Genomic DNA, 15,350 nt, shown 5'->3' on the forward strand with positions numbered 1-15,350 from the left:
TGAGCTCACTCTTCGACAGATTTCCCCCTAAAACTTAGTTCATAGATCCACACTTGAAGATGCTGTCAACCCAAAAGGTTCTACTGCTGCTCACATTTTACAGATGTTCTGTTCCATTCTGACAGATTTGCCCAATATAAAAAATGTGTCTTAGGTCTGATGATGATAGGGATGAAACGCCGTCTGAGCATTAGAATGCAGAAACAGTATTGATATAACGAAGCTATAATAGGAGACTTTCCAACGCTAGGTGGCAGCAGACATACCGGGTAAATTTCCATTGTTTACGTAGTTCTGAACATGCGCATAATTCTGAGAACAATGGATTTACCCGGTAAGTCTGCTGCCCTCTATCGTCCCAGAAAGTCTCCCATTGAGTTGCTTTTTAGGTACAATAACCATGATAGCAAGAATAGGTGCATCATACCTTGAAATAGGCATTAAATTCCAAAATCTGAGAGGAGGGAACATCACCCCTCATATTCACTAAATTGCACCAGAGAGCATCTACGGGCTAAACAAAATCCCGGGGCCCTAAAGCGGGCCCCGGACCCCACGCCGTAAATGTTATGTGTCCCCCCCCCCCTCACCTTTCAAGACGGATTGACGCCCCTGACTGAAAGAATTTAAAAAACATGTACCTGAATCCCAATACAGTTTCATTGTCTGTGGCTTGTGTCATCAAGTTACAATAAAAAATGTACCTTGTTCACCAAGAGGTCCATGAGATATGGATCACTTAAACAAAACAACTATGCAAACTGCTGCAAGAATACAAACATGGTGCAGTAGAGCGGATGAAAGGTAAAGATATATTTCTTTCCAACTGTGTAAAGTTGAGAAGTTTTACACGGATAATCAGCTCACAGTCGGCCTCGGATGTCGGATCGCGCGAAACAACAAACTGGTCAGCGGCCGACTAGAGAGGGGGCTATGGCCACACACTTCACGATGGCATGAATGGAGACGGACTGTTGAAGCATGGAGTGAGGGGAGATTGTGCTAAAAATCCTAACTGAAATAAACGATTTTCAAGGTAATTTGGCGTTCTATTGCATTTTTTTCATAATATGAAAGTTTGATTTAGTGCTAGATTCAATGCATAGCTAGATTGAGCGCAGTAACAGTTTGGTTGGAAAAATAAAAAAGGGAGCATCGGCCATCGCGCTGAGTAGCCCCACTTTTGTGGCCAAGGATAGATTCTGCTATCCGTGGCCACACAACCTTGGCCACACAAGAAGGGCTAGCGCTGAGCATGCTGAGTAGGGTACATATCATATTAATAGACTGCGCCCCTGTCTTTATCCTCAAGGATAAAGACAGGTCGCTGCCGCCGCTAGCCCCTCTTGTGTGGCCAAGGATAGCTGAATCCTTATTTTAAATATTTACAGCTATCCTTGGCCACACAAGTGGGGCTATATGCCGCTGCTAGATCCAGTGATTCTAATTGGATACAATGATATCATTGGATACGTGCAGTGAAATAGATGCCCAAATAGTCACTGCTCTCAAGTCTGCAATGGATTTTTTTACCTTTGAGTTGACTGCGTATCTATAATGTGAAATGACCAAGGTCAGAGGTCAAACTACACGCCGGTTCTGCAATTTTTTGAAGCCGGTCTGTGGCGTTATTCGTGAGCCCCGAAGAATGGCGTCAGACGTTCAGGCTAGGTACATAGGGTGCGTTCGTTTAGCTTCCCCAGGTCGACCCCGGTGTGTGGCGGGTTTTTTTTTCCAGAACATGTGCAGATAAAAACCCACGTTCGTCTTTAAAAAAATCAAATCGCACACCGGGGTTTACCCAGGGAAGCTGAATGAACTGACCAAAAACCGACCAATTGGCCCACACGTGTTTTGGGGTCCCCAATTGGTGTGCACGTGACGTGCGGAAGTGGAGAGTAAAATACTCCCAATTCTCTGTGGCTGATGCAGATAAGTCTCGGTCTCGTGGAAGGAAGTTGCGTTGGTCGCGGATCACACTCGGTCTCGTGGAAGGAAGTTGCGTTGGTCGCGGATTACACACTGTGAGTTCTACATGTGTAAATCGGGGGACTTGATTCTTACTCGGCCGTCGAACATGGGGCGGACGTCGAGGGGGTTGTTGACAAAACAGCATCGTGTCAGCGTTCAATAAACACAAACTCCATCAGGTACGTCATATTCAACGCGTGTGCAGAATGGCGCGCGTGTTTCCTTGCGCCTTGCAGTCCCGTCGCGCATCACCAGTGGGCCATCTAGTTCTTGTATATAACTCTAAGGTAGGGTACCGGTCACTTCGGCACCTTGCAAACTCGGCACCCATAAACTCAGCACATGCACAAAATAATACAAACTCGGCACCCACGTTGAAAAAAAATGATCGATGTTCACACTGCGTGGAGTGGCCTCAGTATGTAATTATTGTGAAGCACCACACGACCATAAAAAGCTTGATCCTGTAAAGTTGTTGGAAATAAAATTACAAACTATTATTGAATATAATTATTTTCAGAAAATAGAAGCGACGTTACCACGTAACTTAATTCAGTGCACGCACGGAGTCGCCGAGCCGTCAGAAAATTGGTCTCCATTACGGCCGGCGCCTTTAGGCTATTCACGCTTCATAGTTTTAAAAGAAAAATCCATTAAAAACCCTATTAATAATATTAACAGGACGCTTGTAACATTTTCCAAAGCCCAATCTATTGAAAAACGGCGCCGCAATTTCACAGGTAATTCAATTCATAGCTAGGCCAAGTCTATAAAAAACAAAACTTGTTGACTGATGAAGCGACACGGTTAGTGCGGACAGTAAACTTCCCCAGGTGGCATCACCCCAATTTTTTACAAGTTCGGAAACGATTGATTCTTATGATTATTTTTAACCACTTGACTCTTCGAATGATGTTGCTTGGTGCCGAGTTTGTCAGTCGAAAAAAAGGCCGCTGCCGAGTTTGTGTGGTGTAGGCTTTCTTGGTGCCGAGTGGATGCCGAGTTTGCAAGGTGCCGAAGTGTCCGGTATTTGTTTTGATTCGGAAAATGGGTACCGGTGACTTCATTCGACACCTTGCAAACTCGGCACCTTGCAATTTCAGCACCTACAACCTCTGCACCTTGCAAACTCTGCACCCGGGTAACACACGGCACAATGTACAAAAAATATACAAACTCGGCACCCAGTTGAAAAAGTTTAATTTTTACACTCATTTTGAATGTAAAAGTTCAATCTTACCATTGATCCCCATCAGGGCCGGTGCCTTTCGGCAAATCATGCTCTGTTAAAGCCATTACACATTTTCGGTACAGAAAAAAAAATAATAATTCACAGATTAACAAATAATTTACAGGGTGTACAGAAGGTAATGGTTGAAGACTTCTCTTTAAATATTGTTCCATGAAATGCTTTACTTTTTGAGAATTACGGATTTATTTTAAACACGTCATGACACGGCGAAACGCGCGGAAACAAGAATGGGTTTTCCGGTTATTTTCTCCCGACTCCGATGACCGATTGAACCTAATTTTTCACAGGTTTGTTATTTTATATATAAGTTGTGATACACGAAGTGTGGGACTTGGACAATACTGTTCACCGAAAGTGTATAATGGCTTTAAAAAAGCAACAATCCATTAAAGACAATGGACACTATTAGTAATTGTCATAGACTACGTGTAGCCTTCACTGTTGGTGTATGTCAACGTGCATAAAATAAAAATTCTGTGAACATTTGAGCTCAATCAGTCATCGAAGTTGCAAGATAATAATGAAAGAAAAAACACCCTTGTCACACGAAGTTGTGTGCTTTCAGATGCTTGATTTCGAGACCTCAAATTCTAAATCTGAGGTCTCAAAATCAAAATTTGTGGAAATTTACTTCTTTCTCGAAAACTACATTACTTCACAGGGAGCCGTTTCTCACAATGTTTTATACTATCAACCTCTCCCCATTACTCATACCAAGTAAGGTTTTGTGCTATTATTTTGAGTTATTAGGCATACCAATAGTGTCCACTGCCTTTAAATACCCTCAACCAAACTTAACAAACCCTTTAACATTAAAATTTTTCAAAGCCCAGACCTTAAAAATGGCACTGCACTTTCACCAACATGGACGCAATTTCAGGTAGGCCCGTATCCGTTTTAGCCTAAACATCGTTTTAAAAACTTGTCGGCTGAACACGGTGCGGGCGGACCGTAAATTTCCTGGCGGCCCAAATTTTCTTGAAAGTACGGAATTATTATCTTGAAACTCCCATAACTAGTATCTTGGGTATTTTTCCATTTAGAGCATTTACAACAGTTAATTGTTTTATTGTGTAACTGTAATTACTCGTACGTTACTTTATTTTTAACCACTTGACTCTTCAAATCGAGTATGTTAGTCAATAAAAGGCAGGTGCCAAAGTTTGTATGGTGCCTTCATTCTTGGTGCTGAGTGGGTGCCGAGTTTGCAAGGTGCCGAGTTTGTAGGTGTCGAGTTTGCGAGGTGCCAAAGTGTACGGTATTCCGGAAAATGGTGCTGGCTGTTGTGTGTAGCCCACCTTGTTGAGCTGGCTGGATGGCTCTCCTTCACCAACATCAGTCTCATAACAAAGAGAGTACCAACAACAAGATGAGGATCACTGTGTGCACACCTCTTTATGGCATTTGCCAAATAAATAAAGGAACACGCTGCCTTGGATCGGTTGAGTTGGTCTTCGAAAAGCGTTTGTAACCGTTTATTATAAAATGCATGGTTAGATTAGAAAGATGTTGTAAAAGTACGTACGTACACGTAGAATACAATGATCTACACAAATTTGCTTCGAAATTGCATGGTTTTGTTTCACTTTGCGAACAAACAAGGTCGGCCATACAGGTAAAAGGAAAACCACACAGTTTTTAGGCATATTTGTGTAGATCATTGTATTCTACTTCAACAAAAATCTACATGTACATGATGTATAGTGCCGCAATCTTGGAGTTGTGTTCGACAAACTGTTCAACATCGTCTTCATCTTCATAACATAGCAAAAATTTGCTAATACTTGTCTCTGGATACAGCTGAGAAAGTCATCCATGCTCTGGTCTCCTCCAGCTTGGATTGTTATTGCAACTCGCTCTTGGTTGGGCTTCTAGCTGCATCTATTTCTCGTCTGCAACTTGTACACAGCAATGTCGCTCGAGTCGTTGTCCAAGCCAGAAAATACGACCATATTTCGCCCGTCCTATGAAGCCTACAATGGCTCCCATTGCAAAGAAGAGGATCACCTTCTAAATCTGCATCCTTGTGTTTGAATCAAAGCTCTGCATGGACAAGCCCCACAGTATCTTTGTGAACTAATCTCCACTATTAGCACAGCAGTCGTGCTCTACTGTCTGCTGGATCTCATTTGCTGGTAGAGCCAAGGTCTAGAACAATTCGTTACGGAGACCGTGCTTTCGCCAAAGCTGCTCCTGCCCTATGGAATAAGCTCCCTGTCTCACTTGGCCAAACAACATCACTCAACAACTTCAATGGGGAACTAAAAACACACTTGTTCACTTTCATTGGGTTTCATTTAAGTTAAATTATGTTTATTCTTCATTTTCTATTGTATTAGTTTTTTCATTTTGTGTAGGCTCCTTGATCGGTTTTCTGCAGAAATGGGCATTATAAATCCATGTTTTATTGCTTTGATTATTATCATTATTGTTTCGATAACATAACCCTCCTCCCAACGACGAAGCCAGAGGGCCATTGGGAGGAGGGTTAGCTCCGGCTTCGTCGTCGGGAGGAGGGTTACGTTATCGCAACTGCTCATGGGAAGGGTTCATCAATTTGTCCGATTTGACCACTATCCTAATATTCTGTTTGATAAAATTGTCATAAGTGTCTCTTGATTTCAAACCCAGTTTCAACGTGGCGTGTTGCAGACATGGAACATCTCAGACCTGCCGATCATGTAGCATCAGCTCCTGTAGATTCTCAGCAACCAGGATGCTCATCATACCCAACTTCTGTTCCTGGGCAGTGTACTTATGTTATACGTGAGAAGGTTGCGGAACAGACTGGGCATGATGCTGTAGACGAGATTGAAGTTGTTATAACACCCCGCGATGCACAGCCCCGTCCTTCAGCATTAGAACTTCTAGACGAACCTGGATTCAGTAGAGGTACAAATAGATTCTAAAATAAATAGTGTAAGTGTCGTGGCTAATAAGCAAGACACTTAACCATTGCTTGGTCCTTTCGATGGGACGAAAGGCCCTTGGTCCCATGTGTTGTGTAACGCATGTAAAAGAACCCAGTGCACTTATCAAAATAGAAGGTGTTCGCCTCGTTGATCCTGGCTATGGCCGCTAAATGGGACTACGTGTACGTTTTGAATGATGAGACCTTCTCCTTATACATAGCACCATGTAATGTTTTACATGTACAAGGTACTGTGGCGCAGTATGCAGCCAATGAAACCAGAGTACCGGTACCATTTATCCCCTGGGTGAAGAGAAGCAAGGTCTACAGTATAGTGAAGAATCTTGCTCAAGGACACAAGTGTCAAAACCAGTATTTGAACTCACTCCCCAGATGACCTCACCACCAGAACTTGAATTCCTTGCTCTAAATCGCGCCGCCATTAATACCCTACAATGAATAGCTTTGGAGATCTTATAATTTGTCTTTTAATCACCATAATATTTCTTTAAATTTTTTTCAAAAACCACAGCTATTGGACCATACTGCACCCAAGCTGGAATAACTCAAGATCATTTCACCCAAGATGACACAGTTAACTTGCCTGTTCAAGCTTCATTAAAGAAGGGTCTTGTACTTGAACTTAACGGTTACTTGACCAAGAATCTCAAGTACACACGACGACAAATAGTAGATGTATTGGCAATGCTGGCAGGTGAGAAGAATATGACATTCAAAATAGACCGAATTGAAAATGACGTCACCATTCACATATCTGCCCTACAACATGGCCTGTGTAAGCGTGCATGTGCCGTAGAAATAAACCCGTGAACGCTGCGTGCTTCATTGATGTATTGTGTTTAGACGCGCATATGGTTTGCCCTACAAGATGGTAACTTATAGCAACAAAGGGGTTATTCAATATGGTCTATGTAGGACAATTTGTCAAAATATCAGTTGAAGATGAGACAAACACTAGAAAGAGAGATCGCAAAAGAAAATTAATTAAGTTAGACAATTTTATTACCTATTATGCTCTAAAAAGAAATCTTAAAGGTAATAATGATTAACTTGTGAAATCAAACTATGTAGGACAATTTGTCAGAATATTAGTTGAAGATGAGGAAAAAATAAGGAAGACAAATCGCAAAAGAACATTTATTATGTAAAAGACAATTTTAACACCTATATGTTATAAAAAAGAAATCTTAAATAGGTAATATTAGCTTTATAATGTGTTAGAATGTGCGTTTCATGCTTTTGGTCCGAACAATGTGAGCTCCAGTGGTTGATTTTATAAAAAGAACTTGGGGCTGAACAGGGTTAAATAAATATTATCGCTATCAATCATTGGAAGTACTTAAACGCCAAGCCTGGTTCTAATCGTGTGAATTATTTTCATTTCAGGTTCGGCTGATGGTCAACACTTTGATGGATTGGATGACAACTTAAGTGGTAAGTCTCAAATTCTAAAGTTGGCATTAAAAGGTCTCGGTACTTGTTGTAGAACAGCAACACAAACAGTTTGAAGATAGTGATGGTAGAAAGCTTCTCTTACATGTTATAAACACTTGCTGAGGTGCTGTAGCTTTTGAGAAATGAGTAAAACAAGTCACCAAACAAATAAAGTTTTGTCTCAGTAGAAACATTTCCAGAATTCTTTAAAATCAGCTGCACAGTAGAACATCATATCATGATTGAGTTTTCAAAACAGCATAATCTACCCTGCAAGTAGATAAACCCATGGAGTTACTGCAAACTGTATTGACACTATATTTGTTTTATTTTTGCAGCTCCAACTTTAGAAAGGCGTAAGTGGAAGTTTAATCTTTCACCCGAGGAGCAGGGAATGATCTGGGTGTACAAGGGCCGTCACAACAACTCTCTCAAGGGTCACATCAACATCTTTGCCAAGAAGGTGTCCGAGGTCAACCCTTACTGCGTCTTGGTCTTCAAATTCAACCGGGTGAAGAAGTTCGGAAGCCGCAAAAGGAGAGCTCCCTTTTTCCACGGAAAGGCAGTCTGTAAATTTGACGGGTGCACGGAGTACGACTTTGTCATCAAGAAGGCCCAAGTGGCAGGTAAAGATCTCAAGGTCAAGGTTAGAATTACTGGAGACATTATTCATGGAAGGGATTTCCAGCTCCTGCGTCTTGTCATCGGCGACTCGCACAGAAATAATAAGTCTAAGAAAGCAAAACTAAGCCTAAAACAGTTGGTTGCGGAGAGCAGTAGTCATGTTGAGAAACAGAACGGCTTTCCAAGCCCATCGTCGTCGGCAAACCAGGCAACTTTCAATACTTGGGACAACATTAAAGAGCTACTGAAGGTGAGAGACAAAACCGAAGAGATGGGAAGCATTGGATATGTCCAGGGTCTGTCCATGATCCCCATTGTTGGGATCATCGTCTTCACTGATGCACAATTGAAGATCTTGATTGAAAAGATTAAAGATGAGTTAGTGACACTTCATCTTGGCGAGACGGTATTGCAAGTCAAAGACTCTTCCAATCAAACCTTCAGAATGCAGTACTGGGCTCTAGTTGTTAGCGGACACGGCAACGATCCACCACTTCCGTTGGCCGAGTATATATCGCATACGCATTCGTATCCAGAGTTTATGAACTTCCTCATGCGATTTGAATACGCTGTACAGCAGCTTGATGAGAGGTACAGCGTGCCTCATAGGGTCATCGTGGACTGCAGGTGGGATGCCATAACAGCGGTCATTAAATCATTCAATGTTTTCGGAACAGAGGGTTACCTCCAAAAAGTTTGGGACGGAAGCCTCCCGGCCTGCAAGGTGTACATCTGCAGTGCACACCTCATGCACGTCGTCTCGAGACATCTTGCGGACACCGAGACCAATCTGAAAACATTTATCTTGCAATGTGTGTCACAGATGATAAATACATCATCAAAAGACGACGTAGACACCATCTTTGGGTTGATGTGTAAAGTACTGCTGTCTAAAGTTCCTCCTAAAGCAGAGACACTGCAACAGTTAGAGTCCGAAACACCGTTTGAGTACGATCCAGAGCGAGATGTGTACAAAGAGTCGGTATTCCCAGAGGAAAGTGATGACTGCTCGTGGCTGAAGACATCTCCATACTACAGACACTACAAAGCCATTCAGATTACCAATGAGGGCAAGTGGGGTCGGTCTACTGACAAGAATCCCTACTATGCGCCAGCGTTTGTACGATACTTCCTGAAAACATTCATGGCAATCGCTCCACTGTGGACAGGCATTATTGATGCGGCGCCGCCTACGACCAATGCACCGGTGACGGACTGGTTTCGGACTTTCGAGAGAGAGATCGAACACGATGAGAAGAGACTGCGACTGGGGCAGATCATCCAAACAATGGCGGACAGTTTACACGGCAGAATCAGAGAGTATCAGCTGGCATCACGTGAGTATTTATTCTGACAATTATAACGGTGAGATGCAAAAAGTGCTGCCGGAAGAGTATGTTTAGAATATATGTCGGGGGGGGGACAATAGGGCAAAAGAGGGGGAAATTAGTAAATTGATTTGTTATTAAAGGTACTGGACAGACCAGCGTTTTCACTTGGTGTATCCCAACGTACATGTACATGTATGCATAAAACTACAAATCTCTGAACATTTGGACTCAATTATTAGTCATCGAAGTTGCAAGAGAATAATAACAGAAAAAAACAACTAGTGGCACAAATTTGTGTGTTTTCAGATGCCTAAAAAGGGCTTCAGGCCTGAATTCTTTTAATATTTGAGTGAGAAATTACCTCTTCCTCATAAGCTACATACAAAAGTATGTATGTATATATGTTACTTCAGAGTGTGCTGTTCTCACAATGTTTTGTACTATCAGCAGTTCTCCAACTTTTTATGCCAACAATAATATTTTGAGTGATTACCCAAAGTGTCAAGTGCCTTTAACAACCGAAAACATTGTTTTAAAAAATGTTGGAAGATAAGTAAATAATATAGCTTATCAATCATTAGAAGTAAAGCCTGGTTCTAATCATGGTTGTACTGTGAACCGCTCTCCATTGCCTGTACGAAGTACGTTAAATTATGCTACCAATTGTTTTGAAGTAATTACCAATAGTGTCCAGTTCCTTTCAAAAGGTTATTTGATTTTCTTTTCTTTTTATCAGTTTCGAATGCTTTGAGAAGGCCGAATTACGATGGAGAGACGGATCACGCTGGGAGGGAGCAGGGAAACCACCTAAACTCCTTGGAACAGGACTCACCGCCACAAGCCAAAACCAGAACAACCACTGCCCGCCGCAACAAAGCAAAAAGGTAAAGTAGACAGATTGTATGTGTAAGCTTTGCTTCCCTGATGCATACCCTGGGGCACAGCCACCCCTGCTTTAGAGTAGGTGTAAGTTGTAAAACCCTGGGGTGTTCTTGAAACATGCAACCCTAACCCTGGGAGTCTTGACCTACAGTGTGTAGGCGGGGACAGTGTGAAAGCTAGCCTTGCTCAAGGCAGTGAAATTATTCACTCCGAAAAAAGACCGCCGCTGTACAAAAACCCACCTGTATTCACTGTGCGTGACATCGCACGACACGATGCCCCCGTACACTATCCGCATGCGGAGGCCGTCAGGCCGACAGCCTTGTAGGGTCTGTGTTGAAGCCACTGACCTCATTACTATAATAAGCGAAGAGTTCACACAGTCAGCTCATTACCATAATGCCCGCGAAAGACGAGACATGTTTACATCACACACCACCACCACGGACGCATGATAGGGTCCAAAGGTCGTGATAAGGGAAGTGCGTGATTGGACGTCAAAATGAATAATTCATTTGCCTCACATCCTGTGTTGTCTGATAGGTCTGACGAAAGATATACATATTCATGGACTGCGTACTAGCATATCCGAGAGCCCCCCCATTTTTTTCCGCTTGTGGAAATTTTTCAATACAACACATTAAACCCGGAAGTTACAGACCCGACAAGGCTGTCGGCCTGACGGCCTCCGCATGCGGTTAGTGGTACGAGTGCGGATGACTTGTGTGCACAGTAGTCGTACGATGTGACAGTGTGTATACGAGTGGGTCATGCGGTGTGATCGCACGCACCACGCACAGGGTATACGGGTGGGTTTACAGCGGCGTATTTTCGGAGCGAATAATGCGACTGCCTTGAGCAAGGCTATGTGAAAGCACACTGGGTATATGTGGGGTAAAAATATCCTGAGGACTACCGAGGGCTGTATTCAACGAGAAAAGATCATTTAAATGTTTCCTTCTGGCCACGCCTGTGGGCCTCCAGAGTGGGCCTCCTGGGGAGGGCATTGACCATGAGTGGTCTATTATAAAGGCACCCACAGGGATATTTGCTTTTCAAGTAGCGTCATGCCCCATTATTATTTTTCCACTTTGAGCCAAATCACCTTTGATTTTTCCCATAAACAGGCATGATATTCGGACTACTTTAGTCTGATTTCCATGTTTTAACTCTTGGGAAAAGGCAACAAATTGTGACCACCACACAGCCTGAAAAGTCTATTAAAGCCTACACTATCTGACCATGTGTACGTATGTGTGTAGGTTATCCCTCTTACTGATGCTCAATATATTTTTCCTACTTATTTTTCTCCAACTATCATGCCTGCATAAAATAAGTTCAACTGTGGGGTAAGTTTTGAAGATGTACTTATTATTGAGAGGCATGTTATATAGTAAACAATTTCATATTTCAATTAATTTTAGGCTGAAGAAAGAGTGATGAGGAGGACTGCAAGCTTCCTAAATACTGCAGGATTCGTGTAGTCACAGTGCAGATTCAGTAGTTGCCAGGAACTGAACATTGGACCATCTGATTAAACTATTTCTTGACAGATAAAACGTATAATGCAGGCCCCGGAATTTCATTTTTAGAAAGGTTTTTTTTTTTTGCTTGTTTTTTGTTTTTTTTTGTGCAAAAAATTGGGACCTGCAGCCGATTTCACGAAACTTTACGCAACTGCGTAGATCGACTTGCGCAAGTTGCTTCATAAAGTTTCGGGAAATCGGCTACGGGCCTGTAATGCACAAACTGGAGTCAGGGCGACGGAAGGAGAATTTTTCCTACTATCTACATGTACAAAGTGATGAGCATCCGCCAAATATAGTCAAATTATCCACCAAAGGATGTCTTTAAAATGTTATGAACATTTCCTTCTGCAACTGATTAAATACAAGATCAGAGATGTTGCTGTCAATCTAGAGCTCTCCATTCCATGTATGTGTGACATCACAATATTACAAATTGTTTTAAAATTTACCCATTCAGTTTTCCTTTGTAGTTTATTTTATATTTGAAACAACAAGTCACATCCTCCGAAGGTGATCCACTGACTGCTGCTTCCCTTGTGTGTGATCCCTGGCTACACAGTAGTTAATGGTTGTATGGTGTCAGAATGGCACCTGAACAAAGTTATTTACAATAGGGAGACGGCTACCGTCAAGGCTAGCTAGCTAAGGTGGTGGAGAACCGGCACAATAATCAAGAGTTTTTGGTTCAAATCTCGCTCTAGTAAATAGGATGTTTTCGTTCTATCCCAAAATAATGTTTTTCAAATTTACCATGTCAGGTTTATTACTTGTTATAAATTATTGTACACAGTGCCCAGATCAAGAGTTATTCACCTATTGGGTATAATTATTTAGCTTTTTGTATAAACAAATTCTGTTTACGCATTTATAATGACAAGAGTGTTTCATTGACAAATTATGAATTGTAAAGAGCACTGGACACTATTGGTAAACACTCACAAATATTGTTTAGCATAAAAACTTGCTTGATAACAATCAGTAGAGAGCTGTTGAAAGTATCAAACATTGTGAGAAACGCCTCCCTCTAAAGTAATGTAGTTTTGGGGAAAGAGGTAACTCTAGCTCACTCGAAAGACTTCAGGCCTGAAGCCTTTATTTAGACATCTGAAAGCCCATAGATTTGTGCAACGATGATGTTCTTCATTATTCTCTTGCAACTTTGATGACCAAGTGAGTCAAAAATGTTTAAAGATATGTTATTTGATGCATTATGTTGGGTACACAAAATGAGAATAATGGTCTTTGACAATATTACCAAAGGTGTCCTGTCCAGTGCCTTTAAAGGGTCTGGTACTTTTTGTTGGACACAAAACACAATGTCCACAGATTAACAAGGTTTGATAATTATGATGGTAGAAAGCTTTCTTGCTGAGGTGCTAAAGTTTTTGAGAAATTAGTAAAACAAGTCACAACAATTATTTTAGCATGTAAGACGTATTTTTTGTGACATTGTTTTACTCATTTCTCAAAAACTACTGCATCTCGGCAAGCAATAGGGGAGATGCAGGAGAGTTAAGCCATACGGAGAGTTGATGAGCCACCCCCCAAAACACCACGTTCCCATAGAGTGGTCGAGTCCCTATGCCCTCTGTTGGTTGTGTCTAACCAAACTGTCTTTTTGGCTACAACAGAGAATGTGAGAGGTCAGTGCTCAAAGTGGGAGTGAAAAGAAAATCTAAATTCCACTAAAAAGTGAAATTTGGAACTCGAGATAAGACCCTTTCTCTTCTTACTTGTTTAGCAATGAATTTAGTGAAAATGTGTCAAATATATAGGCTATAAACAATAGCAGTTGGTTCAATTATTATGTTATACTTAGTAAAGTCAACACTCTAAAGCTACTTAAAACTTATAGTTAGGGGATCCTACATTTCATTTCTGCAGAATCGTGCAAAATGTAAAAAATTGCGCAACTCTCCCGCATCTCCCCTATGTTAAAGACACTGGACACTAATTTTCAAAGACCAGTCTTCTCACTTGCTGTTTCTCAACACATGCATGAAATAACAAACTTGTGAAAATTTGAGCTCAATTGGTCATCAAAATTGCGAAATAATAGTGAAAGAAAAAACACCTTTGTCACACACAGTTGTGTGCTGTCAGATGCTTGATTTCGGGACCTCAAAATTCTAAATCTGAGGTATCGAAATCAAATTTGTGGGAAATTACTCCTTTACATCACTTTAGAGGGAGCCGTTCCTCAAAATGTTTTATACTACACGTATCAACCTCACCCTTTCCACAATTACCGAGTAAGGTTTTATGCTAATAATTATTTTGGAGTAATTACAAAAAGTGTCCACTGCCTTTTTAAGGGAAGCCTTCTAACATAATTATCTTTAAACTGTATAAGTTTAATTTAAATCTGTGATTGTGTTTTGTGTTACAAAAAGTACCCCAATCCTTTTTAATCCTATTAAAATAGGCATCATGGTATTAAGTCATAACATGCTTAGTCCTAACAAATCATCAAATGGCAATGCGTCCCAATTGAGAATTTCCTTGTGTGTAAAGCTCAAAGTAGTGAGATGTGTGCTTAAAGGAAAATATTTCACTTAAAAGACTAAAAAATAAATAAAAAGTTTCTTTCCTAAATTTTGTTTATGATTATCTGTGTAAAAAATGATCCAAATTAAAATAAAAAGTCTATCTTTGAAGAATTAATGCAAAATGTCTAATGGTTCTGTGATATACAGTCCCTCATCAAATATTATTGGCTACCTAGCTGTAAAGTCACGTTAAAGGTAATTATCAAAATATTACACTTGTGTGAGTAAAGGGGTTTGTGATTTTTCATCATCCAAAAGCTAACTGGAAGTTTCCACAGACTTGTTGGCCTACTATAATATAATAGTATTTGTTGCTATTATAATTTTGAAAATTTCTATAATATAGACAAACACCCCTTGGGAAACAGTTTTCATTGAGCGCAAGGGCTGAACTACAGGTGATGTAGACTTTTTATGTTATGTCTGGGGCAGAAAAACAGGTTAAAGTTTAGGGTTAGGGTAAGGGTTCATGGTTTGGCTAGGGTCAGAGGGGTAAGGGGAGAGGGTTGGTGTTGTGATAATGATCAAAGTAAGGGTTATAATTATGGTTGGAGGGGATGGTTCCAGTTAGGGTAGGGGTTAGTGCTGGTTAGAGTAAGGGCTAGGATCTACATCTGTAATCAGCTACTTGTCAAAGCCAATACAGCATCTGGACAAGGGGATTGTCAGGATTGTGATATAAAAACATGATCAAAGTAAGGGTGTAGAGTTAGGGTTAGAGGGGATTATAGGGGTTGCAGTTAGGGTATGGGTAAGTGTTGGGGTTATGGTAGGTTCAAAGTAAGGACTAAGGTTAGGATTATTATCAATTGTAAAGTAAGGGTTATAGTTAGGGTTAGAGGGGAT

At 41.1% G+C, this 15,350-nt stretch overlaps 1 protein-coding gene across 1 annotated transcript; it reads left to right on the forward strand.

Moving 5' to 3' along the window:
* The first annotated feature begins 955 nt into the window (after window positions 1–955).
* On the forward strand, window positions 956–12,173 carry LOC117296187. The gene is made up of 7 exons (XM_033779078.1): window positions 956–1,036; window positions 5,855–6,115; window positions 6,667–6,849; window positions 7,542–7,589; window positions 7,928–9,550; window positions 10,281–10,428; window positions 11,851–12,173. The coding sequence occupies exons 2-7, from the start codon at window positions 5,878–5,880 to the stop codon at window positions 11,864–11,866; spliced, it is 2,256 nt and encodes a 751-aa protein (XP_033634969.1). The 5' UTR covers window positions 956–1,036; window positions 5,855–5,877; the 3' UTR covers window positions 11,867–12,173.
* The last annotated feature ends 3,177 nt before the right edge of the window (window positions 12,174–15,350 follow it).

Source organism: Asterias rubens, chromosome 10, assembly GCF_902459465.1.
Source record: "Asterias rubens chromosome 10, eAstRub1.3, whole genome shotgun sequence".
NCBI classification, from domain to species: Eukaryota; Metazoa; Echinodermata; class Asteroidea; order Forcipulatida; family Asteriidae; genus Asterias; species Asterias rubens.

Excerpts from the sequence above, each read along its gene's own strand:
- LOC117296187 (XM_033779078.1), top strand. The coding sequence starts at position 5,878 with ATGGAACATCTCAGACCTGCCGATCATGTAGCATCAGCTCCTGTAGAT. Across the intron at positions 6,116-6,666 it reads CGAACCTGGATTCAGTAGAG|CTATTGGACCATACTGCACC; the intron begins GTACAAATAGAT and ends CAAAAACCACAG. Across the intron at positions 9,551-10,280 it reads AGAGTATCAGCTGGCATCAC|TTTCGAATGCTTTGAGAAGG; the intron begins GTGAGTATTTAT and ends TCTTTTTATCAG.